At 46.1% G+C, this 24,637-nt stretch overlaps 7 protein-coding genes across 7 annotated transcripts; 6 read left to right on the forward strand and 1 right to left on the reverse strand.

Annotated features, from left to right (window-relative positions):
• Positions 1–2,302: 2,302 nt before the first annotated feature.
• Positions 2,303–3,857, forward strand: TRV_00509 (uncharacterized protein; the record flags this gene model as incomplete). Its single annotated transcript, XM_003025283.1, has 3 exons — positions 2,303–2,599; positions 2,652–3,254; positions 3,306–3,857. The coding sequence occupies 3 exons, from the start codon at positions 2,303–2,305 to the stop codon at positions 3,855–3,857; spliced, it is 1,452 nt and encodes a 483-aa protein (XP_003025329.1).
• A 1,034-nt stretch (positions 3,858–4,891) lies between these two features.
• On the reverse strand, positions 4,892–6,145 carry TRV_00510 (uncharacterized protein; the record flags this gene model as incomplete). The annotated part of the gene is made up of 1 exon (XM_003025284.1): positions 4,892–6,145. One exon carries the CDS (start codon positions 6,143–6,145, stop codon positions 4,892–4,894), a length of 1,254 nt encoding a protein of 417 aa, XP_003025330.1.
• Positions 6,146–7,453: 1,308 nt separating this feature from the next.
• Positions 7,454–8,362, forward strand: TRV_00511 (polyketide synthase, putative; the record flags this gene model as incomplete). Its single annotated transcript, XM_003025285.1, has 1 exon — positions 7,454–8,362. The coding sequence occupies one exon, from the start codon at positions 7,454–7,456 to the stop codon at positions 8,360–8,362; it is 909 nt and encodes a 302-aa protein (XP_003025331.1).
• A 1,569-nt stretch (positions 8,363–9,931) lies between these two features.
• On the forward strand, positions 9,932–11,559 carry TRV_00512 (FAD binding monooxygenase, putative; the record flags this gene model as incomplete). The annotated part of the gene is made up of 5 exons (XM_003025286.1): positions 9,932–10,456; positions 10,519–10,713; positions 10,772–10,898; positions 10,964–11,059; positions 11,246–11,559. The coding sequence occupies 5 exons, from the start codon at positions 9,932–9,934 to the stop codon at positions 11,557–11,559; spliced, it is 1,257 nt and encodes a 418-aa protein (XP_003025332.1).
• A 4,825-nt stretch (positions 11,560–16,384) lies between these two features.
• TRV_00513 (uncharacterized protein) lies at positions 16,385–19,138 on the forward strand (the record flags this gene model as incomplete). Its single annotated transcript, XM_003025287.1, has 2 exons — positions 16,385–16,445; positions 16,572–19,138. 2 exons carry the CDS (start codon positions 16,385–16,387, stop codon positions 19,136–19,138), a joined length of 2,628 nt encoding a protein of 875 aa, XP_003025333.1.
• Positions 19,139–22,054: 2,916 nt separating this feature from the next.
• Positions 22,055–23,026, forward strand: TRV_00514 (hydrolase, carbon-nitrogen family, putative; the record flags this gene model as incomplete). The annotated part of the gene is made up of 1 exon (XM_003025288.1): positions 22,055–23,026. One exon carries the CDS (start codon positions 22,055–22,057, stop codon positions 23,024–23,026), a length of 972 nt encoding a protein of 323 aa, XP_003025334.1.
• Positions 23,027–23,767: 741 nt separating this feature from the next.
• TRV_00515 (uncharacterized protein) lies at positions 23,768–24,311 on the forward strand (the record flags this gene model as incomplete). The annotated part of the gene is made up of 3 exons (XM_003025289.1): positions 23,768–23,887; positions 23,962–24,036; positions 24,105–24,311. The coding sequence occupies 3 exons, from the start codon at positions 23,768–23,770 to the stop codon at positions 24,309–24,311; spliced, it is 402 nt and encodes a 133-aa protein (XP_003025335.1).
• Positions 24,312–24,637: the final 326 nt, after the last annotated feature.

Genomic DNA, 24,637 nt, shown 5'->3' on the forward strand with positions numbered 1-24,637 from the left:
TGCAACTAAGAATCAAGAAGAACACAGAGAGAGAACCAAATCAGCCCGGCAATGATTTAATTCTGGAAAGAAATTTTGAAGCTATCTCGGGGTCAGAAAGGGTATTTGACTTGTTCTCGACATCTTAGCCCTCTCAGCCATCTTGAAATCTGACTAAGGCTTGCATGGTAGGAACAGTCGAAGTCGCCGTGCAGAAAAGGATAACGGGCAATTTCCAGATCCCTATGCAGGCAGCCTATTGGCTAGACGAGCTTTGTGCTGAAAGAAGGTAAAGCGAGTCTTCGAGGCCAAAGCTTCTTTCTGTCGGCCAGCTCGGGGAGCGTGGCCGTCAGAATACCAGGGCTGATGTATCTAGCCCCCCCGAAGGTTCGCATTTTTGATAGATTGATTGCCATTAGTTCGAGAGAAGAGAGCCCCATAGACCAGGGACCCGAAGCTAAGCTGACATTCTTTTCCTCCATGCAGGGAGAAGTTAATATGCATCAAGCCCTAGTCTCGCGTGGCTTATCCCCTGCAAGAGGATGCGGGACTCCATATCATGGTATGGAAGGTCCGCTTCGCTGGCACATGGCATAAAGGCTGAAACCGCTTAACGCGAGGCTGGAGGAACAATGCATCCTTGGTGGTAAATCCTCCGCGTGGGCTCGGGGGCGAATACCGAGTTCTGCCCCATTTTGTACTGTTACTACAGCCCAGGGCAGCTAAATGTGGACTCCGCGCAAAGTAGACCCTTGTAAGTGCTTAGTGTAGATGCGTAGATTTGATGAGATAACTAGCCCACGATTCATTCACCAGGCACAGGTGGACCTTTCGAGATTAGCCGAATGGCAACAGAGAGGATGCAGGGGCCCAGAGGCCTGTTGATACATTTATGGGCCCATTATTCTGAGCTGACTGGCAACTTGATGCATGGACACGAGAACAGAGCCCGCCATGCAAAAGGCTGAGGATGAAGAGATGAGGTTGGTTGACGTCGAGGTTCGGAAGTTGAAGTCGATGTTTAGTTAGCTGACTACTTATGCTGACTAAGCACATTTGAGACATCGAGGCTGAAACTTCGACTTCCAACGTCGACTTTGATATCAACAAACAAATAAGAAAACTGCTACTCCATAATAACAAGCTATTTTCAGTGCTGGCATGCTTTACGTTTCCTCCTGCTTGCCTATCTGCCGCTCTTCCCATGTGGCAACCGCCTCGGCGCATGCTGAAGGCCCGACATGGGATTGCTTACTGCTAAGTCTAGACGGCCTCTCGTATCGCTTTACCTCCGGAATCCTATGGGGTCGTGGCAGCCAGATATCCGCAGAATGAAGGCGAGGAGACTGGAGACATCTCTCCATTGCTCTATCTCAGCATGAGTCGCATAGGCTAACACTGGATTCCCTCCTATGTGACTCTTCAGGCATTACAAGCGACGTTGGCTCCTTGCAGTCAGCCAGTTAGTTGAGCTTCATATTAACTAGCCCATCATGAATGTGTCTATCGAATCACCAGCAACATTATCGAAGACGCCCTCCTCCTCGATATCAATCCTCTCGCCTATGCATTTAGTACATACGAACACAGGAAGTGGAAAACAGAGCTTCCCGTCCGCTCAGCTGTACTTAAGCCACTTGCCGGTCGGTTAGTAGTTGGGTGGGTGACCACCAGCGAATCCCGACTTTCGTATGTTTTGATATCTTTTTTTGTTCATGCTTCTTCCCTCCATCCTCAATTCTCACGTATATTTTAGTCGTTATTGTTGGTGAGAAAAATATTTAATATGCAGCCCATAACTATGTTATGGACGTGTTCCTCACGGAAACGCTGTATCATGATATTTCAGCCCATGCTCAGAAGTTACGGCTATAACTGCTTAAGACGAGAGCTAGCTTTGCATGAAAGACTTGTCATTTCTCTTTTTCTCGCATAATTTGCATGCCAGTTGAGGATAGCACACAAAACAAGGCTTCTAATAATGATCCGTTACGCGTCGGGCACTCGATACGTCCACACATTCCTCTGTATCAGGAAAGCAACCGGGCTCTTCCATGGCTGACTTTCAGCGGCTGGTTGTCCGCCACTTTTCTACTTACGGAGCTTTTTATTAAACCCCCTACCCCCGTTGATATGGCATCGTGAACTTATATAGACGACCTCTGCTCTATCCTACGCGAACTGTCGTTGTCTACCCTGTCTGGAATCCGGTTAATTCCTACGGGCTTTTTCTGTTTATCTTCTCTCACCATTGCGTGATATCTTCTTTTCAGTACCTCTATCAGGTGCTAGATACCCGTTTGCTCATACCTCACCTGTCACCATGTTCGTTGACTACATCCGGACGGCCTTGACACAGCCAATCAACATAATACCGGCTATCATCATTCTCTTTATTGTCTTCAAAATCCGAGCATGGTCCAAGGATGATGGCATCCCGTCCGTTAAATCAAATATTCCAATTGTCGGAAACCTCCTCGACTATGCTAAGGATATGGAAAAATATGTCCGTGAGTCCGGTAAGAAATACGGACAGGTCTTTCAGATTAACCTCCTCCTTACGAACACAATCTGGCTTAACGGCCCTGCCTTGAATAAAGAATACCTCTTTGCCCGCGAGGTAGGTAGTCTATGTACCTTCCGATAAACAACCTCATCTAACTATTCATCAGGATGTTTGGTCATTCGGTGACGGCATGGGAGTGTTCCTGAACAAAGTCGTTGTCCCAAACTTCTTCGACCAGCTTCGTGTTCTTGTTGGATCACTTAGCAGAGGAATTTCCAACAATGCAGCTATCTCACATTATACAAATCTAGCTGGCATTGAAACCGAGAAGGCAATTGCCAACTGGGCTGACCGCAAGGAGCCCCTGAACCTTTTCAAGGACACCTCTTACATTGTACACAAAATTATTGTCCAGTGCATGATGGGTCCAGACTTCTACGATGCTGCTGATGAGCTTTTTGACCTTCTTCACGTCATGGAAGCGAATCTTGGTAGCATCTGGAACTTCATTCTCCCTGAGTGGCTACCTCATCCAGCCGCTAAAAAGCTCTGGGCTGCCCGTGACCGTACTAAGGAGATATTCAATGTCCGTCTTGCTGCCCGTGAAAAGGAGCCGGAGAAATGGAAGAAAGAACTGGACTACATTTCATACACCCTCCGTGATCCTGTCACTGCCCATCTAAAGGACAAATACAGTGCCCTTCACACAGTTCTCATGTTTGCTGCCCACACAAGTACTGTTGCCGGCGTTGCCTGGACTATCATTGAGGTGAGGCTCCCCATGTTCTTCCAGTGTCCTTAAATCGCTAACCAGGCTTAGCTTCTCAAAAACCCTCAATATCTCGAGCGTCTTCGCAAAGAACTAGCTGCCAACCCGAATCCCGAGGAATCTGAGTTCCTCAATGCCCTGATGAAAGAAACTGTCCGCCATTACGTGGCATTTAACGATCTCCGCTTCACCCGCCAACCCAAGACTCTTACTAACGCGGATTCCAAGAAGCCAATTACTATCCCCGCTGGTACCATGGTATCTATCTCCCCTTACATCACCCACCATGACCCAAGCATCTGGGAAAACCCCAACGAATATCTTCCTGAGCGTTGGATCGATGAGCCAAACCTCCAGAAAAAGATGAACGAAGGCAATAACATCCGCTATCTACCATTTGGTGCCGGAAGTCATCGTTGTCCTGGAGAGAAGATGGCACTGATGATGATGAGGACTATTGTTGCCAAAATTGTTATGACCTGTGATATGGATTGGCCCGCTGGCGAGGCTAACCAAAATACCACCGACTTGGACTTCGCTAAGATTGGAAGCCCATGGCTCAAGGGTGACATTCGCGTTAAAATCCAACCCAAGAGGAAGTAGATGCTTCTTCCCATCCTTTTAACTATGAGGCCAGCAATGGAAAAAAAATAGATATTCCTTCCAATTTTATTTATGAAGTATCGACATTAGTTATTTTCTTTCTACATTTAATGTTATTATACATGTATTTAGTCACCTCATTTAGTCACCCCTCTCTACTCGCCCGACTGTCCTTAATAAAACTTAGCATGAATATTTGCATGGATATTTTCTATCATTTTGGATACTTTTAGACTGAAACATCAACAGCCCATGGTTTCCGATGCAGTGTAATACAATCAAATTCCTGCTGCTTTCGTTGTCCCACGTGTGTAAAAACACCCAAAATGGAATAACATATAGTTTTCCTATGTTTTAGTAAAATGAGAAACGGTGTATCCATGGATCCATATGTAAGCATTCAATAATGATGGCATCATGAAAGTACCTGGAGGCTCGTATACTTAGATCTTAACATAGATAGTCAACTAGTCAAACAGATATCTCGTATTCTAGTTCATCCAGTTCTGTTCTGGAAGGCCTACCGGTACTGATTTCCCAAAATGAGGAGTGATGCGAACTCTCCTCTGTCGGCCGGAATACCTAGTTATATGAAAGTAACAGACAGCAATATTTGAATAACGGCTAGTGGCACAGAATGCAGCTCAAGTGCTGTATAAAATCGTGAGGGTAATATTAAGCATACTTGTGAACTATTGATTTACATGCAATCACCCAGTTGCAACAAGCCATGTATATGGATAGACTAGGTGGCCGCATCTAAAGGAATGGGGTTCCCATCTACGGGTGAAGTTTCCAGTGCTAGATTTGGACCAATTTGAGTGGACAAAGTAGTTGAGTGATTAAGAAATGAGGAGGTAAAGTCTTGGTTTATATGGAATTAGAGCTATGTTCACTATCAACTTTACAATGTTGTGGTATATAAAAGGTGTGCAGGGTGAAAACCCCGGTCCAGCAAGCTGGAGACGAAGATATTAGTCTATACTAAAGATAGATGTCAAGCCAAACGTAAGAAATGATTGTTGGAAAAAAGCTTAATCACGAAAATCGGCGAGGCCAACTCTGTTCTTCTCGAAGTCGAAGAGGATAACCTTGTCCTTAGCAAAATTTTCACCAAGATTTCCGATAACAAAGTTCTCCCCTTGGCCAATAACACGAACGTTAAGGACACAGACATCCTTGCCATCCATGGTCTTAGCTTTGGAGATGTAGTGTCTGGCCTCGATGCTCCAGACTCGGCGCCATTTGCCGAACTGGTACTTCACAGCAGGGAAAGAATCAATCCGGTCACAGTCAACAGAGTAAAACTTTTGCTTTCCATTGTTGGGAAGGGTGGCCATCGTAAGGTTGACGGGCTGGGCATTGGTAATGGAAACAAGTCGCCTGTAACTGGCAACAGACATAGCGGCACCGCGTCCGTAACTGGCATGGTCGAAGACTACTGCAGAGCCTGTGGTGGTATTGAGAGCCTGCTCTTCATTACCGATAAAGTGTTTTGTGACCGGGATAGACCAATAGTTATAGAAAGCCGGGTTATAGATGAAGTCGATGTCATTCACAATGGGGAAGACGATAGTGTTGATCCACTCGATTCCACGCCATCCGATATCCCTGTGATGGTATCCACCAAGAGTTTGAATGCCGTCGTTTCCGTTGCATCGTTCTTTCGGTGGTGACTTATAGCCTGGCTCATCGCTATAGCAATAAATGAACGAAGTAAGGCCAGAATGGAACTTTTGCTGTTGGACCATCTGGTGGAATGGAGCTTGAATGGACATGTTGTCTGACTTAAAGACAGGAGACATCCCAAAAATTCCGCTGAATGGGTAGGGAAACGAAGCCTTCCAGTTCAACTGGGAGAGCTGGAGCGTAAGTCGAGATTCTCGGTCACCAACGCGATAAATGTCGGAAGCAAATACTGCGGTAAGATCCTTGTCCATGAAGAAATGGTTGGGGTTCCATGTACGGGTTGGATATAGGTTGGTCTGGTTGACGAGGGAAGTAGATTGTGTCTCATTGAACAGCTTCTGTCCAGGAGCAAGGCACCCATAAGCATTATTGGTATGGTTGCATTTAGTAGAGACGGTGTATGCGCCTATCCAGGTCCAATCGACGAAAAGCCTGGTGGCCTGAGCTGGTGTTCCGATAGTGACTAGGTCTGTATTGAAACCGTTCTGGTACAGCTTCAAGGGTAGATCAATCATGCTCTGTTGTCTATCATTGGGAGCGGCACTTGCTTGGGGGATAGTCGCAGCCCCCAGGGCGACAAGGATGAGGATGCCACGCATGATGATAAGTCAGTGTGGTCACTGTTGGAGTAGAGGGAAAGGAGGGTGAAACAAAGCAGTAGGTCTCGCAGGCCAGCACGAAACTTGGTGAGAATTAGCGATTGAAACAGATATAGATATTCAAGTACTCAGTGTACTTTTATCAACTGGAAACAATTGATGAAGATCGAAGGATGCTTCATCGTAGTTATACTGTCTCAATGTCGAACAGCCACCGTTAACGCCATAAGCCATTCATAGAATGGTCTCCAATAGAAGACTCCGTGCGGAGAGAAGCCATATCTCGAGTGCTTCCGGCACGGATGCTAAGCAAGAAATGTCCGCTGTGTCTCGGCCTCGGGATGCGTAGAGCTGCTGCGTTGCTGAAAGTTGACGTTGCCTGAAAGTTTCGGTACTTTTTTCCTGCGCCTATTTTTAGGTGCTGACTAAGTATAAATACATTAGTAATGGATTTCACGTGATCTAGCTCGGCACTTCACCCTTTTTTTATTATTCGCGCGCTTTGAACATCGCGACGACGACATCAACATCAACCAACATCAACCAACATCGACAGCATGCTGACTCACGAACCAGCAAAGCTAGATGCATCATGATCCTTTGAGTTGCCATGCAGGAAGACAAGGGTGATGAAAGTCATACTAGTCGAAGAGAGCCATCCCTGTGCTATCGTCTTCTAGAATACCATTCTCGTGGCAGCATCGCGTGGGCTCCGGGAAATCTTACTCACACTGTGTGATTCCTAACTTTCAAGCCTCGTCCTTGGTCCTTCAATGCCACACGATGTCCACGTGTAGGAGCTGTAACGAGAGTGCCCCTTGCTAGTCACTGTACCCCCTGTGCCTGAGTTCTGGCCACTGGCGGTACTTTCTACCTATCGCCTACTCTTCCTCGCTAGCCATGGTCGACTTGGAAAGAGATATCGCTAGGGCAAAGCTTGTCGCAGAAGCTGTCCCACTGCCCCCAGAGCTGATACCTATGTAGATATTTTGTCCAAAACAACCGACATGCTTCTATTTCAAAGCAGCATGACTCTGAGAAGGATTTACTTAGAAAATAGGCCAAATTTATCGAGGAGAGGCTCTGTCTAAGTCTTCTATTAATTTAGGCACCCGCCCGCATTTCCAAGGACCGGACCGGCTCTAAATTAAATCCAATATACGTTCATTTTCTCTCCTAGAATACAACGCAGGATTGAATCATTGCGTCCATTTTTTCTTGTCTGCTTTTGTTCAGAGCCAAGCGAAAGTAATCTATCCTCTTCACTAGACTTCCTTCGATTCGGGCCGCCCATTTCACTAAGAAACTATGGATACCATTACTCTCCTCCAGGGGGACGCTGACTCCAACCTCACTCCTCTGATTCTCGTCCACGCCATCTCTGGCCTTGCGCTGCCATACTTTGCTCTCGGCCCCCTCTCCGAGATCGAAGAAGATCGCCCCGTATATGGCATCTCCTCACCAATGTTCACATCAACCTTGGCAAATCCATTGGATGGTACTTTGTCACAGCTCGCAGAGGAATATGTTGCAACTGTCCGTCGTGAGATCCAGCCTTTTGGGCCCTATCTTCTAGGTGGCTGGTCTATGGGTGGCATGATCGCAATGGAGATGGCAGCGATACTTCAAGCGCAAGGCGACGAAGTACCACACGTTTTACTGATTGATTCAGTAAATCCCAGGTACTTTCCAGCATTTCAAGACAAGAAACAGCACGATATACAGGCAGCATTAACATACAATGCTATTGCCACTCGAATGAATGCCCCTGCGATCCCATTATTTCAATGTGGTCTATTCGAAGATGACTATTATAGCAGCAGCGGTGAAGAGAGCAACAACGACAGCGATACCGAAGAGTTTGTGGAAGACTTGTCCGTACCCGAAATGTTAGGAAGGATGAGGAAACATATCCACCAGGGACTTGGTGTTTTGGCCTCCCAAAAGAGCAGGGTGGACGAGTTCGATTTCAGTGAAACGGAAGTCACGTTGATCAGATGCACAGTCCGCGAGAGCATAGATTCTCTAGTCAACGACCGGCGCAAGATACTCGCACAGAAGCGATCTGAGGACAATACGCTACTATGGCCGGCTGAATCTTTTAAGTCGTTCAAGACCCTTACAATTGACGCTACACATGACGGCTGTTTTGACGCTGAACATGCTGATGAATTGACGTTCCTTGTCAAGGATGTGTTGGACAATCTCGACTATTAAGACTCCAGGCGCATCGTGCGCGACATCGACCCATTTCACCCTTATTCAGATCTTTAACGCTTGCTTAACCTCGACTATTTCCTGTTATCAAGAACAGACTCAGGAGTCTCTGCTACCGCTTCTACTCGGCAAAACTGTGTTTTTTTTGTGGGTTCTATGCACACCGCAGCCAAAAGTGCATACTGGAAACATTACATCGATTGGCAGGAAACCAAACGAGGGTCCCACGCAAGATGGGTTGAGCCACCCTCTGTTCAACATTCTTTTGCAATCATATTTACTGGCTAGATAATTTCCCTCTCTCTTTTTATTTTTACTTATTTCTTCTCCCTCGTTTGTAAGGTGATTAATGTTTTTTAGAATAGACGGAACAGATATATTTTTTCACACAATCCACACTCTTCACTGTTATTGTCTAGCCATTCGTACCACATCTTCTGTAGCTGACTTGTTTGAGCACTGGCCGCTCGTATCTAACCAACCCGATAGCCTCTGGAACGGAGTTAAGATATTAAAGAGCTGATTTCAATTCCCGTCTTTAGGTCTTCTCATCAATTCAGCAAATCCAAGAGCTAAACTGGCACACGCCACTCATGCAGCAGTATCAAGCTGGCTAGTTAGCTGCGTAGGAAGGCGACTACTGAAATAAGGGACCAAAAGACGGGGATATATTTTCCGACCAAACCATCCCGTAGACTCGAGCTTCTCAGCCCTGCAGCTGAATATGTAGGGACTCTCGGTCTAGATCAGCGCAAGAATGCGCCGAATGTACCCAGCTCCATATCCACGTTGGAAACCAGAACTAGTTCGTGTCCATACGGGAAGAGAAAAGGTATACTTTAGCGATCAGGATGTTCCATGTTCCCTCACGCCACGTTTTCCCTGGATGAAGCTAGTTTTCTTTTCCCTTGCCTTCCCATGCCTATCCTGGGTGACAGAGGGATGGCAGGGGTTGGTTTTCAGGTTGCGAAGATTCTACGCTCGAATGATGAGTTACTCATCATAGCTGCTGAGTAGTCATGCTTGCTTTCCTAGGTTACTGGCGAGAAGGAATGCCTAACACCCAACAGCCAGCAAATATCATTTGGTAAAAGAATATCATCTTCGTTAGAAAGAACTATCCGTAGTAAATACTCACGGTAGGCTGGCATTAGGCTCCGAAAACATGCATACCTTGAACTTGCCCTTCCGGTGGATAACGGGGTTATCCTGAATATGCGCCTAACCATGGAGATACTCGACGTGTTTCAGCCTTCTTGAGCACACAAACAATGAGGAAAGCTTGAACTTGGTTTATGAGTTGACTTTTGCAACGGAACATTCTCCTTTGAGTGGCATGTTTGGGGACTATTAGAGCTTGACAGCCTTCCTATAACTTATCGGTTACCTCCAGTTTTGTCGTCGCCCATCTCCTTTACCTCTACCTACTCTTTTGCTTATTTCCCAACCTCCATCAAGAGGCAGATAGGAATCGAGAAATTTACGCTCGTCGATACAAATTCTTACCCTAAAGAGGTCCAGTGCAGTACCAGAGATACCTAAATAGTCGTTACTTCAATCGCGGGAAAAATGACTGAAGCCAAACCACACACCCCGGAGCGTGTCCGCGTTGCCATATGTGGAGGTGGCATTGGCGGTCTCACCATGGCTGCTGTCCTTCGCCGGCTCGATATATCATACGTCGTACTGGAGCGATATGCACAGATTACTCCCCAAGGAGCTGGAATATCACTTGCCCCCAACTGTTTACGGGCTTTAGATCAGCTCGACATCTTTGAGAAGCTGGCTAAACATTCACAGGCGATGCGTGAAGTCCACATTTATAAGAACAATGAGTTCTGGGGTTCCCAGAAATTTGGAATGACCAATGAGGCATTTGGATATTATGTCCATAAAATTGAGAGACACCAGTTTCACCACCTGTTGCTGGAGGCAACAGGAGGTAATGATGTCGTTCGATTGGGCTTCAACGTGAATGATATTGTCGATGAGGAAGACGCTCCTTATGCTATTGTCAGAGCTGAGGATGGCCGAGAAGTTCACGCCGACATCATTGTCGGTGCTGACGGGATTCGCAGCTATACTCGTCGAGTAGTAAGTTATTACCCCCGCACATACAAGAGGCTAATCATCAGAGAACTAATGATATCAGTTAGCTGGCCGAGAAGAGCGGAATGAAGGCAACAAACAACATCCGCTTCACTGGAAGAGTCCATATGTCCGGCTACACAAAGCCCTTGACACACTTAACTACCAAGGATGAGGGTGTTGGCCACTGGATGTTGTATGACGACGCCATTCTTACTACCTGGCCATGCAAGGATAACAGACAGTGGTTTATCGGTGTTGCGGTTCGTTGATTGTCACTAGTGTAAAGCACTGGTTACGGCGGGCTAACGTCCAGTGTAGGCAGCGAAGCTGAAGCCAGGCGAGCAGCCTGATCGATCAGTGTGGAAGGGCGCCACGAAGGACACAATCAACGAGGAGTACGGTGAACGATTCCATCCATTTGGTGAGGAATCTAAAATGAAGTCGAGTAAGTGTTTATTACTCTTTGCTGTACATAGGAGGGCGAGCACCACTTACTAATGGTCAACACAGTCATCGATGCTTCTGAGCGTGTTATTGCCAGCAACGTGTTCATGGAGCTTGACGTCCCACACATGGTGAAGGGGAGAATCGTGCTTGTTGGTGATGGTTTGTGTCCCCTTTTATCTGCTATTTTAGAATTAAGATGATGACTAATACTCTTGGCAGCGGCCCATTCCATGACATCATTTTTCGGCCAGGTAAATTAAGCTTAATTTCCCCAAACCTACCCTCTCTCTCCCCACCCACATCCACAATGGAACTAACACTAAGTCTGTTAGGGTGGATGTCAAGCCATCGAGGACGCGGTTGAGCTCGGTAACGCTCTGTACGAGCATTTTCGTCTCAATGACCCCACTGCCTTCGACAGATATTCCGAGGTCCGCCAGAAGAGAGCAAGCGACCTTGTCCAGTTCTCGGATAACTTTGCAAAGGTCCATACAGCCCGACTTCCATATGGGCTTGGACCCTTGGTGAGAAAGATTCTTTACAAATATGTTCCCACCAGTATATGGGTATGGTATTTCACTTGGCTTTTCAACTACCAGCCAGTTATCAAGTACCCGCTGTTGGATCTTCCTGCTGGTCAGGCAGCTTCCGCCCAATAACTCGTTGCATTTCCATGCTAGGCGAGGACCACCTTGGTTTGCTGTGATCTATATGTAATGATGGTGAACACGGATACTCTCACTTTACTCAAATTTCCAGTTTTTTCTTTTTTTCTTTCTTTCTTCTTTTTACATTTTATAGCATTTGACACCTTGAAACATCACATCCTACTCTTGATAATGTTTGCTATAGACCTTTGCTTTATTTTTTATTTAACTAGTTATTCAATGGCAGGCATAGGGTTACTTTTGTTCTTGAAAGTAGACAACAATCAACAGCGTATGTTTCAATTAAAATATTTTCCAGAACAATTCCCAATGCGTATACTCAAGGCGTCAAGGTTATTGCACCTTTCAGCTCAATATTGTTACTCTACGCACGTATACCACGGTCAGGAACCTCAGAATGGGATATATGCCAATATAATGTCTATGAAACCGACAATCAGGTGCAATAAATAAAATATAAAGGTAGATTATATTTGAGTATTCTATGTGCCAGGCAGGACTCAAAACCTAATACTTGGTTCTTCAGATATCATTATTTTCATGATTCTGCGAGATCACCATGTCTGAACCTCCCGTGCAAGTACCAAGGTACAAGATTTGAATTGTTAGATCATAATTCAACATGAGCCACTATATTTGATTATTTCCTTTCCCCCATTGGTACTTGATTTGCTTGTGCATTTCTCTCCCTATGGAGCTTGTCGACTAGGGTAATAAGACAGAGTGTCATTATGCCATCCAAATTAGAAACTACAGGCAACTTACAATATTGAATCTTGCTAAAGGGACATTGACATACCTTCAAATTACGTATATTGCAGGTAGCAAAACGCTACTTGGTTGGCTTTCAGGATGATCATGAGTTTGATATAAATTAAGTCACTACATAGGATTGTGTCCTATGGATAAAGGACGTATCTACATATAGCTTCCACGAAAATATGTACACCAGTGGAATTATTCAACTTTCAATTGCAGTTAAGCTTACAGTTTCTTCAGATATATTGAATATTTTACTTAATTTCCATACCGGTTGTTCCTGGGCTACAAATACTCCGTGATGGCCTAAATGTTGTCCTAATCGACAATTCCATTTCCCCTTATAGCATTTTCATACATACCAATGCTCTTTTGTAGGGCCAAACTCGTCATGGGTAAATACATTATCCATCTGACCACTGCACGGGGTTCCAGGATTACATTTTGCGTTAGGAGTTACGCACTGCCATGTAAATTTCGTTCGATATCACGTCTGTGTCCTTCCCCGCTCTCGACAAAACAACTACTAAAATTCTTGTAAGAATGATGACGTTCGTATCCGCTACCCATACTCCGTATGACTACATATAATCACTTATAAGACGCCAGGTACATCGAACTGCGTTGGATACCGAAATAATCCCGCTTATGTCTTGCTTATGTCTTGGAGAAAAGAGATGGCTATGCAGTAATAGAATTCAAAATTGACCGTTTAACGAAGGCCATCTGTGTAGTGAGATCCTCTATATCCGGTATATCTTACGGTTCGTATACTTCACCATCTTTGTCGGTATTGCTGAGCCTGATGGAGCCGTCTTGTATCATAAGATATTCTTGCTTACCTTGCCCTATCTAGTCTCAGGGGCGAGCAATATCTGTGTGTCTAAACAAGTAGCTCGCCTTTACAGGATTATAGGTTTAGTTCTCGAGTGCTGGTGCGGTATGGGGTACTTACTCATGAATGCAAGCTTAGGCAATCCGGCATTGATCTGAATCAGATTAACTCACAACTGGTACTACCGATCCTGAATATGAGGCCCACCCAAGCATGAAACAGAAGCGGGAAATCGAGTACCGAGTGCAAAAATCGAACTGCTATCGTGACGACATAATTAAAGTATCACTTCCTTTAAACGAGTGAACGAAGTTGTAGGCTTCCACAGTATAAATTAAAGTTTCCTCGCGTGGTTGAGGACCCACTATATCTTGGCATTTACCACGCGGCGGGCCGAGCTCCGAGCGGGCTCAAGCGCTGGACCAATGAAACGTGTACGCTATGACCGAAATCGGAAAGGTGGATTTAGCCGTAACTTTAAATATATTGAAGAGTTTAACTTAGCCACTGTCATTGGAACTCCTTCGCGTCGAGCAGCGAGCCACTTCCTCCCTCCTTCAGCGCTAAGAGAGTCGCGCGGCCAGGGTGCAAACCATACAGAAAAAGTCAGGCTCAATATCCGGCCGAGATATATTTTCTTAGTTTGGCCAGTTCGCTGGCGATCGATCCGTGGATCGGTTACACAGTGGGAATTCGATTCCAGGCTTAAAAGTATCATCGAAATAGTTGGGGCACATATCTCGAAACCGTCAACGGAAACCTTCGAGCACGTGGGTTCAATATATATCAAACGTTCTATTGAAATTCCCCGTGAAGATCATATAAAAGCTGGTGAATATTCCGGAACTCCTATCCCCAGTTTCAGATCATCTGTGAGTTGAGTTGACGTGCCTCCCGTTTTGGCCATATACAGTGCACGAGCAAAATATCCATCATCACGTGGTGCTCAGTTGGTGGTCATGGAATCCAGTTATCATGCCCTTCGGGGCATCGCATATGAGACGTAGTGAGAACCTGTAGATTAAGAGCATCCAGCTACTAACTGGGAAGAAAAGGTGCGATGTGGCGTTACTCCCATATAATATTGTTTGCGTATCAAGGCACATCTACAATCGTGAGATGTTCTCCCTTGACGTTCGATGTACGAGCATGAGTCTCCCTGCATTCGACGGACGCTCACTAATCATTGCAGAATTCCGCTTTTGTCTTCCTCGTGGTATTGCTAAATTCTCGGAGCCGAAGTCCATAAAACATGGGAACAGGGAACTGGTAAGTCCATGCACGGGAAGGATGGCCTCCCTGCGTCACCGATGCTGCGCTTTTGTCATATTGACTACTCCGATTTGGCAAACGCTCCACTTAGATGCCGTACGCATTGGCAAAAGAGGATGCGCTTTTCTCTCACGCTAACTAGCAGAAAACGTGGCAGCAAAAACACGCTCTACTATTTTTTGTTTTTCCTTCCTTTCTCGCTTCGACCCGCTGGTGATTATGTATAATATTAAAGTTTTTGCCCTATACAGCAAAAAACGCGAAACAGCGGCTGGTGAGGCTGGCTGGCTGTGCTTGACTCTCGCTCTGAGTAACATCAAGACAAGAATAGATAGGGCTCATAAGCGAAAGTTCTTGGTAATGAATGAAAGCTGACCACAACCACACCGATGGAATGGGTAAAGTATGGTACTGTATGAAGCGTGTGTACGGGGTTCCACGGCTTCACACATGGCAGTTGGATGGAATACTTGAGTGCTTGAGTGCATTCTAGGCATCTTTTTCTTGAATTTATTTCTTCTTCTTTCTTTTTTATCCCCCTTCCTCCCTGCTCTTCCTTCTCTTCTCTTCTACTGCCAAAAGCGTAAAGGCACGGAATAGAATAAGGAAAGAGAGGACAAAAAGGGGTGCATCTTATCGGAGGATTAGACAGCCAGCTGATGGCTGCGAGCCCTATGAGCTGAGCTGCCGGGTTCGGTTCATTCCTTGCGGTAGCAGAGCAGTAAACACAGGTAACCCTGTATGAGGTAAATGAAAAGTGAGCGCTGGGACTTACATAACTCCCTACTAAGTACTCAGCCCCTAGAGAATGGAGACTTCTTGGCCCCTGATCTACACAAGCTGTAACAGCACCACCAGCCTTGCGGGCGTGCTGCCTGGTGACCATCGAGCAAGTGATTAGTGTTAGTTGCCCGCTCGAAGGCGTGGAGCAGCCGTGGTTGTTCTGAAAGAATTCCTTGCACGAAACTATGCTGCTAGGGCATACCTAATCTCAAATAGGAGCAACGCTAGGGTGGTAGAGATTTAACTAACTAGTCAGTTAACTGGTTGTTCCGTTCACTAGCGTCGCTATAGATTTCCTCTTTTCTGGAAACGAATCAGTCTGGCTTCTGTTACGACAAAGCTTTTCTCCATTTTTATTTTCGCTGCTGGTGCTCCCTTTTCTCTTTTTCCGCTCTCCCATCGTATGCGTCCAGCCGCACTGATAGTTGGCTGTCTGCAGGGATTGTCCGGGCCCTGTCTGCTCTGTTGTACGGATAATTGGTTGCTTTTGCCTCATCCTCCTGCTCTTCCTTGCTTTTTCCCCTTTTTCTTATTTAGGTTTGTCACAGAAAAATACAGTTAAGGATTTTCTTTCTCTTTTTTCTTCTTTTTTATGTTATTTTATTTTATTTTTTTGTCATCGACCTCTTTTTTTTTTCAAACCCAAACAACCTTACATCGCGTGGGCAAAGCTGGGGTGGATGCAGCATCGGACCGGGGGTGGAGGAGAAGCGGACGAGATGCTGGTATAAAAGGTTTACCAGGTGGGAGAAAAGCCCCTTGCCGATCCTCTCATCACAGTCGAGAAAGGATCACTGCAGCAAGGGATTCAGCATCTTCGAGATACACATCAATCAACCTATATATTTGCCCTACCCGTCCTGCATAACTGAAGTCTCCCCAGAAGGTCATCATCATAATCATATAACTATTTATTTATCTTGCATCGTGCCTCTTACCTCCTCCTATCATTCTCAATACACCTTGGGCTCCGTTGCCTCAACCCTGACGTCAACAACACCTGGAGTTAGCCATTGACTGGCATCTGGGATCGAACACCTCTATAGAAGGCACTTAATAACCATAATCCTAATATATAATCGCTGCTGGTTACCCTCTCCTCTGGAAGGACAGAGACTCCTCGCTGCTCAGCACAACATTTACACTTGGTTATTGAGATAATTCATAATGAGTTCATCATCACACAGTCAGTACCTTTTCCTACAGTCATGCGTCAACATTTACAAAGGTTAGCTGACATTGTATGCTGCTGAAGGAACGCCTGTGCTGAGAAAGAGTTGCCACTTTTGCCGAAGCCGAAAGATCAGATGCTCGGGGCAGAGTATCTGTGAAGCTTGCCAGGAGCGAAACATAGACTGTGTCTATGACCTCGAGGCAGCAAAAGGCCGGCCAAAACGTAAGCATGTCGAGTCAAGGGACTCAAAGCTGGGCTCTGACCGTGACCATGCTGGCAAAGGAGCTGGCTCCCAGGACGGGAAATCTACTGGACAATGGGATCCCAGCCTCCAGGGACCCCTGATGGGCGATGACTTAAAAGCAATGTTCCACGAATGCTTCATTAGCAAAGTCGGTATGCGGGCGACGATCTTCCAGGGTGCTATTGCAGCTGGCCATGAGCGTCTAAAGCAGACTGGAAGCAATTCTGCGTCTCACGAAGCGCCGCAGAGAATAAGTTACGACGGATTGATGAGTTCCATGACCCGAGAAATCGTCGAAATGATATCCCTTCGTTTCGGAGACCTGAACTGCGAAGTGGAAGACAACTTCCCTCGACGTTACTGCATCACAAGCCTCGCTCGCGATACAACGCAGGAGATGTTCGACAACACCGTCCCAAGGAAGAATCCACTGAAGTCCTATTCTTCGCACCGTATTCTCCAACTCATTGACTTGTGGTTTTCTGTCCATCCCCTGTCCTCATTGATTTCGAAAACGCTTTTGCTCAGCTCCCTGAAAAACAGCACCTACGACGAGGCTCTCCTGGCAACTATCCTCTCCGATGCCTGCCTCGTTCATGAAAATGGCCAAAATTACGACACCGAGGGACAACTCCTCTTCGAGTTTGCAACTTATCAAATTCAAAACCGAAGTGTATTGAACCGAGATATTGCTTCCTCTCAAGCCTTGATTCTCATGGCCTGGAGAGAGATATGCATGGGAAACGCTCGACGAGGCTCTTGCCTAACGGCATATGCTTGCCGCATCGTTTCGGAGCTACACAGAGGTCTGAACCAGGGTGTCTCCTCTAACGGAACAAAGTTGAACGGCATAGATGTTAGATATGTGGATGGTGAACTAATCCGGAATATATACTGGGTGTGTCGGTCAACTACAGTCTGGTCCTTGATGCAAATTGACCAGCCATACAACCTTCTCCTACCGGAACAAACCCCTTCACAATTCCCATTTGTTGACGAATCCACGTCCATGACAATTAGCCTGGACTTGGCATCAGACAATGTCTCAACGTTAAGAGCACAATCGAGGGCCTTACAAGAGCTGTGGCCTCTGAGCCAGGTAGCAAGCACAGCAGCTCATATATATGCCCTTTGTGCAAGCCCAGACATTAAAGATACCCTGGAGACAGTCGAATGGCAAGCAAGGCACATCCATCAACTCCGCCGTCTGCTTAGTTTTCAACTAGAGCTTCCTACCCTCTGCGGTAAAATCCGACACATCCTCCTCGAGGCCATCCGACAAGTTAAACTTGAAGTTGCCCCAGGCTCCACCCAAGCGGTTGTGCTTATTGCATACCATACTATGATCGTTCACATGCTATTTCCCCAGCGACAAACCTCAGACAGCGTCATTATTATGACGCCAGAGCGCATTAACGAGTTCTGTCAATCAGCCAATGCCTTGGTTGCTATTTCACACTTCGTTATCTCTCCACAAACCACCAGCCTTCTCCCTGGCCCTGGGCTCAAAACCAAAAATGTCTCTGATATCTTTGCCCTTGGCCTCGATGCCTGCAGCCGAGCACTTGCATATATACATAGCCGTGCAAACTGTGGCCGTGATGAATACCAGGCAATAATGGCCAAAAACAGGCAGCTGTTTTACCTTGCACAGCACTTGCACGATATCAGCCGAGGAGAATTATCTAGAGCATCAGCAACTATGCGAACCATCAAGAAGCGGCTAAAGTTTGCAAAGGTTGTCTTCTCTTCTATCAACGAGTCTACACCGCCCCTTGTGCATAGTGATCCCTCTCCTATTGCGCAATTCCGCTCAAGAATCCAAAACCTCTCTCAGAGCAGCAATACAAGCGTATCAGGGGGCCTGTCACAGCCAGGGTCTCCCATTCCGGATGACGCATCCTACCTGTCTACAATTCCCAACCAACTACCTCTCGATATGTTCCTCGGGTCAGATACCTCTCCAGTATCCAGCCAAGATGGGTTTGATACACTGCATATGCACACGTCTAGCTCCTCGCTTGCAACCTTAGACCACAGTGGGATGACATCGCCTTTCACTCCACCTGGTATGTCACCACTACAGCCACCCAGAAAGATACGGCGGACTGTTAGTCCGCCTTCCTTTGAAAATCATGGGAAAGCTAACATGTTTGAGCTTTCAGAGCCAGTCATGTCCTCCAAACCGGAGCATATCCCACGCAGCAGTGGGTCTCCATCCTTGAATAACGGCTCCGTGTTCCGCAATGGAGGAGGGATGGGCTTGATGGGCCTTGACATGACGCCAAATGACGGCCACAAAAAGTTCCTTGGGGAACCAATGAACTTCTCTCAACAGCTGTTTATGTCTTCGGAAAACGATCCTGACTTCGGGTCTGGGCCTCTTCTCTTTGGAAGCCCCCTGGACACCAATGGCCATGGAGATTTCAATGGCATGCCAGATCTAACTTGCGTAGAAGGCGAGAACGGGTTCATGCCCTTAGATCTCGGCTATCTTGGTTAAGCTGGGCAATTTTGACGACGATTACGGCATTTCATCCTACACAAAATAGATCACAGCCCAGCGGCAGGCAAATCCGGTTTTACCGGCGTTCACCTTGCATCCTCATTTCATTGTAGTGCTCCCTTTACTCTGTCTTATTTAGCGTTTTAAGGTGTCGGCATTTTGTTTTCTAATTTCCATCTAGACTTCTTTCCTTTACCAAAATACATTCAAGTTACCCATTGCATTTGAGATATTGCTAGCAGGTTTAAAATAGCATCATATGCATTGTATCTATGCTATCACCCATACAACATTAGTCAATCATACGATCCTTTTCACAGGAAAGCCACTAGGGGCAAACGTTTTCCAAGTGTCGGTTGTATTGCCTCTCTTAAGATACTCCGTCAGAACCAGGAGATATGGGTGTGAAAATGCCCAACGTAATGGAATAATTTACGATGCGCAGTAAGCAACGTCTGTTATTTTCCGCATTTAAACGAGACCATAGGGAGCATCTGTGGTTAGAGTGTCTGTGAACTGTGAAGTAAAAAATAGGGGAAAGGCAGTGGAGAAGATGAGGTACATAGAACAGGTCCCGCGGTCAGTAATTGGGCTAATGACACAAGGCAGAAAAACTAGGGGAGCAGACACAAGGAACGAACTGGTCTGATAACGGCTTCTTGGGCTTGGTATACTTGCATGATAAGGAAAGTGAATTATGGGGAGATCCGAGTACCGTAGTCTTCAAGCAGTTACTCAGGAGTCGCTGGGATACAGTATGATGATCATCAATCAGGGGTCTAGATCTCATAGCTGCTAACTACTATTCAAGGGAATCGCACTCTGTATGCACAAGTTCCGCTCAGACCTATTAAGAAATACCTAGACGTATGATAGAGAGCTCGTGACTCAGGGTTATCGGCGAAATGGGGATAGTCCCCAACAATAGATGTATTCGAGAGCATTATCTCCGTGAGGAGCTCACAAGATGAAGGGTATTTCTGGTAGGAACGAGTGTTCGCGCTTGATATTGGTTAGCGTGTAATTTGTTTTGCTGTCTGGTACCATGGGCCATGCATAGCGTGATAACTAATGGGTAGGTACTTGACGGGCTGTATTGTAATCACAAATATCCTTGTTTAAAGGGAGGAATGAAAGCAAAAAGAAGAAGAAAAAAAGAAAAGAAAAGAACAAGGAATGGAGACGAAGTGAATCCTCAGGGTCCAAGAGCGTGACTCTAGAAAATCCGACCACGATTGAAGCCACTGAGCAGCGAGGATGTTCAGGGCCATATGCCAGTTCTCAGGGAGAATCCTTGTCCGGATCCCCTAAAAGGATTGATATCAGCAACGCCCAGATACAGGATAGATCCGTATGGTGCTGATAGCCCTTGTATCAAGGCAGACTACTAGTTTAAGCCTGCCATTAGCTAATAGGAGGCAAGAGTTTTAGCCCGGGGGATTCACATCCCTGCCAGATATCATGAAATCAGGGTAATTAACCTTGCAGTCCTCGAATGGGAGTGAGAATGGGAGGCAAAAAGAAAAAGTGAGCAAAAAAGGTGTAAGTGCAGACCTTACTGTCCACTTTCTCAGCCCAAACAAATTTCCAAGATTGAGCTGAAAGGTCCCTGTGCATGGAGGTTGAACTCTGTGAAGAGCTTTATTTGAAGAATTGGGGAATGAAAAAAACAAAAAAGAAAAAAGAAAAGAAAGAGAGAGAGAAACATTCATCCCACAGGGATGAAAAATTTAAGCTGGGCCGAATCTACCTTGGACTGTGTTGCTTCGTGTGTTGACTCGCGTGGCCGCCCAATTTCAATTAAATCAAAAATTGGGGGCGCAACATAGGCCAGTTGATGGATTCAATGCAGTCAACAGGCCATACCATACAAAATAAGTGTCAATATTTCTCTAGTTCCATCAGCATAAAATCCGCTGTGTGAAAGATCGAAAATGCAGGCCTGACTCGTGCTCATAGACATTCCTCATCGTAGGGGATGATATTCATTAAGGGGTGATGAAGGTAGTATACCTGCAGATTAACACGGTTGACCGAGGAACCTGGTGGTACTTTGGGATAGCAGGTCGTCTCACGAATAAGGATGAGTTCGTATCGTATTATTAGCATACGCACGAAAGGGCACAGCAGCCCTACAATCCCATAAAGCCGGTACTGAAAAACGAACGTAATGCTGCACCACACATTCATATTAAAACATCATGCTTTTCGTAGCTGATGTTGATTCGATGGTCAGGCGGGTTTCAGTCCAAACTGGATTCTCTGTGGGTTGACCACATTATAACACCCAGCCCACGGAAAAGCATCAAGCTGCAGATATGAACGGAGCTATCTCACCGAGTTTTACGGTGTATATATGCCTGCACAAAAAACAAGTCGAACGGTTTGCGTCCAGGCGGAGCGCTCATTAATCTCAAACACCGAATACTGCACATCAGCTCATCATCTAGGTGGGGGGTTTTTTTGGCGTCATAGCGGCAAGCCCTGCAGCCCTTATCCAAGCCTCTCGCCGAATCGTGCCCACAGCACCGATCTTGATATATTTATGTCAGTCTTGGTTTCGAGTCGATGCTGCAAGGCTGAAGGCTCAACATGAACTTTCCGTCTGAAGCGGAATGACAGGTAAAAACAATCCCATTGCGTGGGGTACTTGGGTGAGTATAGTATATTTTCAACCCTAAGTAAGATATCTTATCCGTTAGCATTGATCAATAATCAGTCTAGCTGTTTCGCTGGTCGTCGTCAAAGAATCAAATGAGCTGCAAGTTTTGTTGTTGTCGTCGGCAAAAGTTAAATGGCTTAGTAATCAGACCCCGCGGTCATCGCGGAGAAGCTGAAGACTGAAGTAAAGGTGATGAATCGATATTGCTGTAAGTAAACGCCATCGAGAGTCTTCCACACTGCAACAGTATCATGGCGTCACTTCTTAAAAAGCCATTGAAGATTGCACTGGTGCAGCTGGCTTCGGGTAAGTCTTGGGAGCTGAAGCGCGCCACAAAAATTCAACGAGAGTCTGAATTTGGGCTGACTACCTGTATTTTCTTAGGAGCCGACAAGGCCGTTAATCTTGCACATGCGCGATCGAAGGTATTAGAGGCTGCGCGGGCTGGGGCTTCGCTGGTAGTCTTGCCGGAGTGCTTTAATTCACCCTATGGCACGCAATACTTCTCCAAATACGCAGAAACCCTTCTTCCGTCTCCGCCATCCCAAGAACAATCCCCATCTTTCCATGCATTATCCTCTATCGCCAAAGAGGCCAAAGCATACCTCGTCGGCGGGAGTATCCCGGAGTTCGCCCCAGAGAGCAAGAAATACTATAATACCTCTCTTGTATTCTCGCCGACGGGTTGTTTGATTGCTTCTCACCGGAAGACTCATCTCTTTGATATTGATATACCCGGGAAGATAAGATTCAAGGAGAGTGAAGTTCTTTCTGCGGGCAATAAAGTCACTATTGTCGATTTACCAGACTACGGTAAAATAGGACTGGCCATTTGCTATGATATTCGTTTCCCGGAAACTGCTATGATTGCCGCCCGGAACGGCTGCTTTCTGTTGGTTTACCCAGGTGCATTCAACTTGACCACAGGCCCGTTGCATTGGTCGTTACTGGGTCGTGCTCGTGCCATGGATAATGAGGTATATGTCAGTCTCTGCAGTCCTGCCAGAGACCTTGATGCCACATACCATGCTTGGGGTCACAGCTTGGTTGTCAATCCCAAAGCGGAGGTCATAGCAGAGGCCGCCGAGAAGGAGGAGATTGTATATGCTGACCTGGAGCCGCAAACTATCGAAGAAATCCGGAAAGGAATCCCCATATATGAGCAAAGGCGATTCGATGTATATCCTGATGTAAGTAAAGGGAAAATCAGATTCGAGGAGTAAATCGGAGAGGGCTCCATACAAACGATTCAGCGATACCTTTTCCTCCGTAGTTATTCAATGATGCCTATTTTCAATCAAAACAGTTGAGAGCTTGCCGTCTATCAATTTTCTTGCACTCCAAAACCCCTGGATTATGTAAGTAGCCAGTGCTGACCAGAAGCTTGGCATCCAGCTATCCTTAATCACGTGTATGTAGAAATATTACATAATAAGCGAAACACACCAACTTTTGTAAAATGGAAAAAAAGCGATCGAACTTTTTTGTTCGATTTCGACTTCAGCAACATCCGCTTCGACACAGAGATTTCACAGCTGTCTCTGCAACTCACAGTATGTTGAACCACGCCGGCTGTATATATATATACGAGTACAACTAACAGCTTCTTGCGCCATAGAATCATAATGTCGAGCGCACAAGCCGGAAAGAAGGGCCGCTCGGCCATCTCTGATGTTGTCACCCGAGAGTACACCATCCACCTCCACAAGAGAGTACGTTGAACCAAATCAATTATACCGTTAGCAATCCGATTGCATACGCGTATTGCCCCCCAAGTTCAAGAGCGGCCGCGGAAAAGGCGACATCTGCTTCAGTCGGGTGATGACGAGGGACATCATACACTGGAGTCGTGGGCCTTGCTTGTTCAAGGCCTACGATTACAGTCGCAAGGTTGACACAATGTTGTGGTATCCCTCGTCAGGCTGCACAACGTTGTTGGAATTTCATACACACTGCCTTGAGCTATGATTGCAGTTGGCGCGGTTGTTATCACGACGTCACTTCAAGAGCGAGAGGAAGAATTCGAAAAGAAAATGAGAATTAGTTTTATGAAGTCCACCGCTATGGCCCCGGAAGCAAATGCTGTCCTTGTCGCTGAACATTAAATACGGGCATTTTGGACGGAAGACTGATTTATATTTTCTTGTTGTGGGTATAGGTTCATGGCGTATCTTTCAAGAAGAGAGCTCCACGAGCTGTCAAGGAGATCCGTGCTTTCGCCGAACAGGCTATGGTAAGTCTACCTTTTATTCTTACATATAAAAGTCAAGCACTGGCTAATCCACTTTCCCGTTCAAATAGGGCACCAAGGACGTCCGCCTCGACCCCCAATTGAACAAGAAGGTCTGGGAATCTGGTATCAAGGGTGTCCCATTTAGACTCCGTGTCCGCATTAGCCGCAAGCGTAATGACGAGGAGGGTGCCAAGGAGAAGCTCTACTCTTACGTCCAGGCTGTCAACGTCAAGGACCCCAAGGGTCTCCAGACCACTGTCATTGAGGATGCTTAAATGACTACTTAGTATCCCAAGACCGAGGGTTCTTGTTTGAAGATACCAAAAAATAAAATTAAAAATAATACGGCCGAATATGCTGTTGAAGCTCTTTTTTCCGTATCACTCATGAAATATGAAGTATTGTGACGTCAAGCGTCGAAGGGATTGATCACTTCATGTACTTACTGGGCTGGCAGGTTGGCGTTCTCCCGTAATTCCTGCTATTTAAATTTTTCAATCCATGAACATTCGAAAATTAGTACAGGTCCATCTATCTTTACGCTAAATGTTACGTCACCGTAAACATCTTTAGTTTCCTAGAGAGTACGTCACATATGTTT

The sequence above is a fragment of the Trichophyton verrucosum genome, assembly GCF_000151505.1.
Source record: "Trichophyton verrucosum HKI 0517 chromosome Unknown contig00037_1.f1.exp, whole genome shotgun sequence".
Classification (NCBI taxonomy): domain Eukaryota; kingdom Fungi; phylum Ascomycota; class Eurotiomycetes; order Onygenales; family Arthrodermataceae; genus Trichophyton; species Trichophyton verrucosum.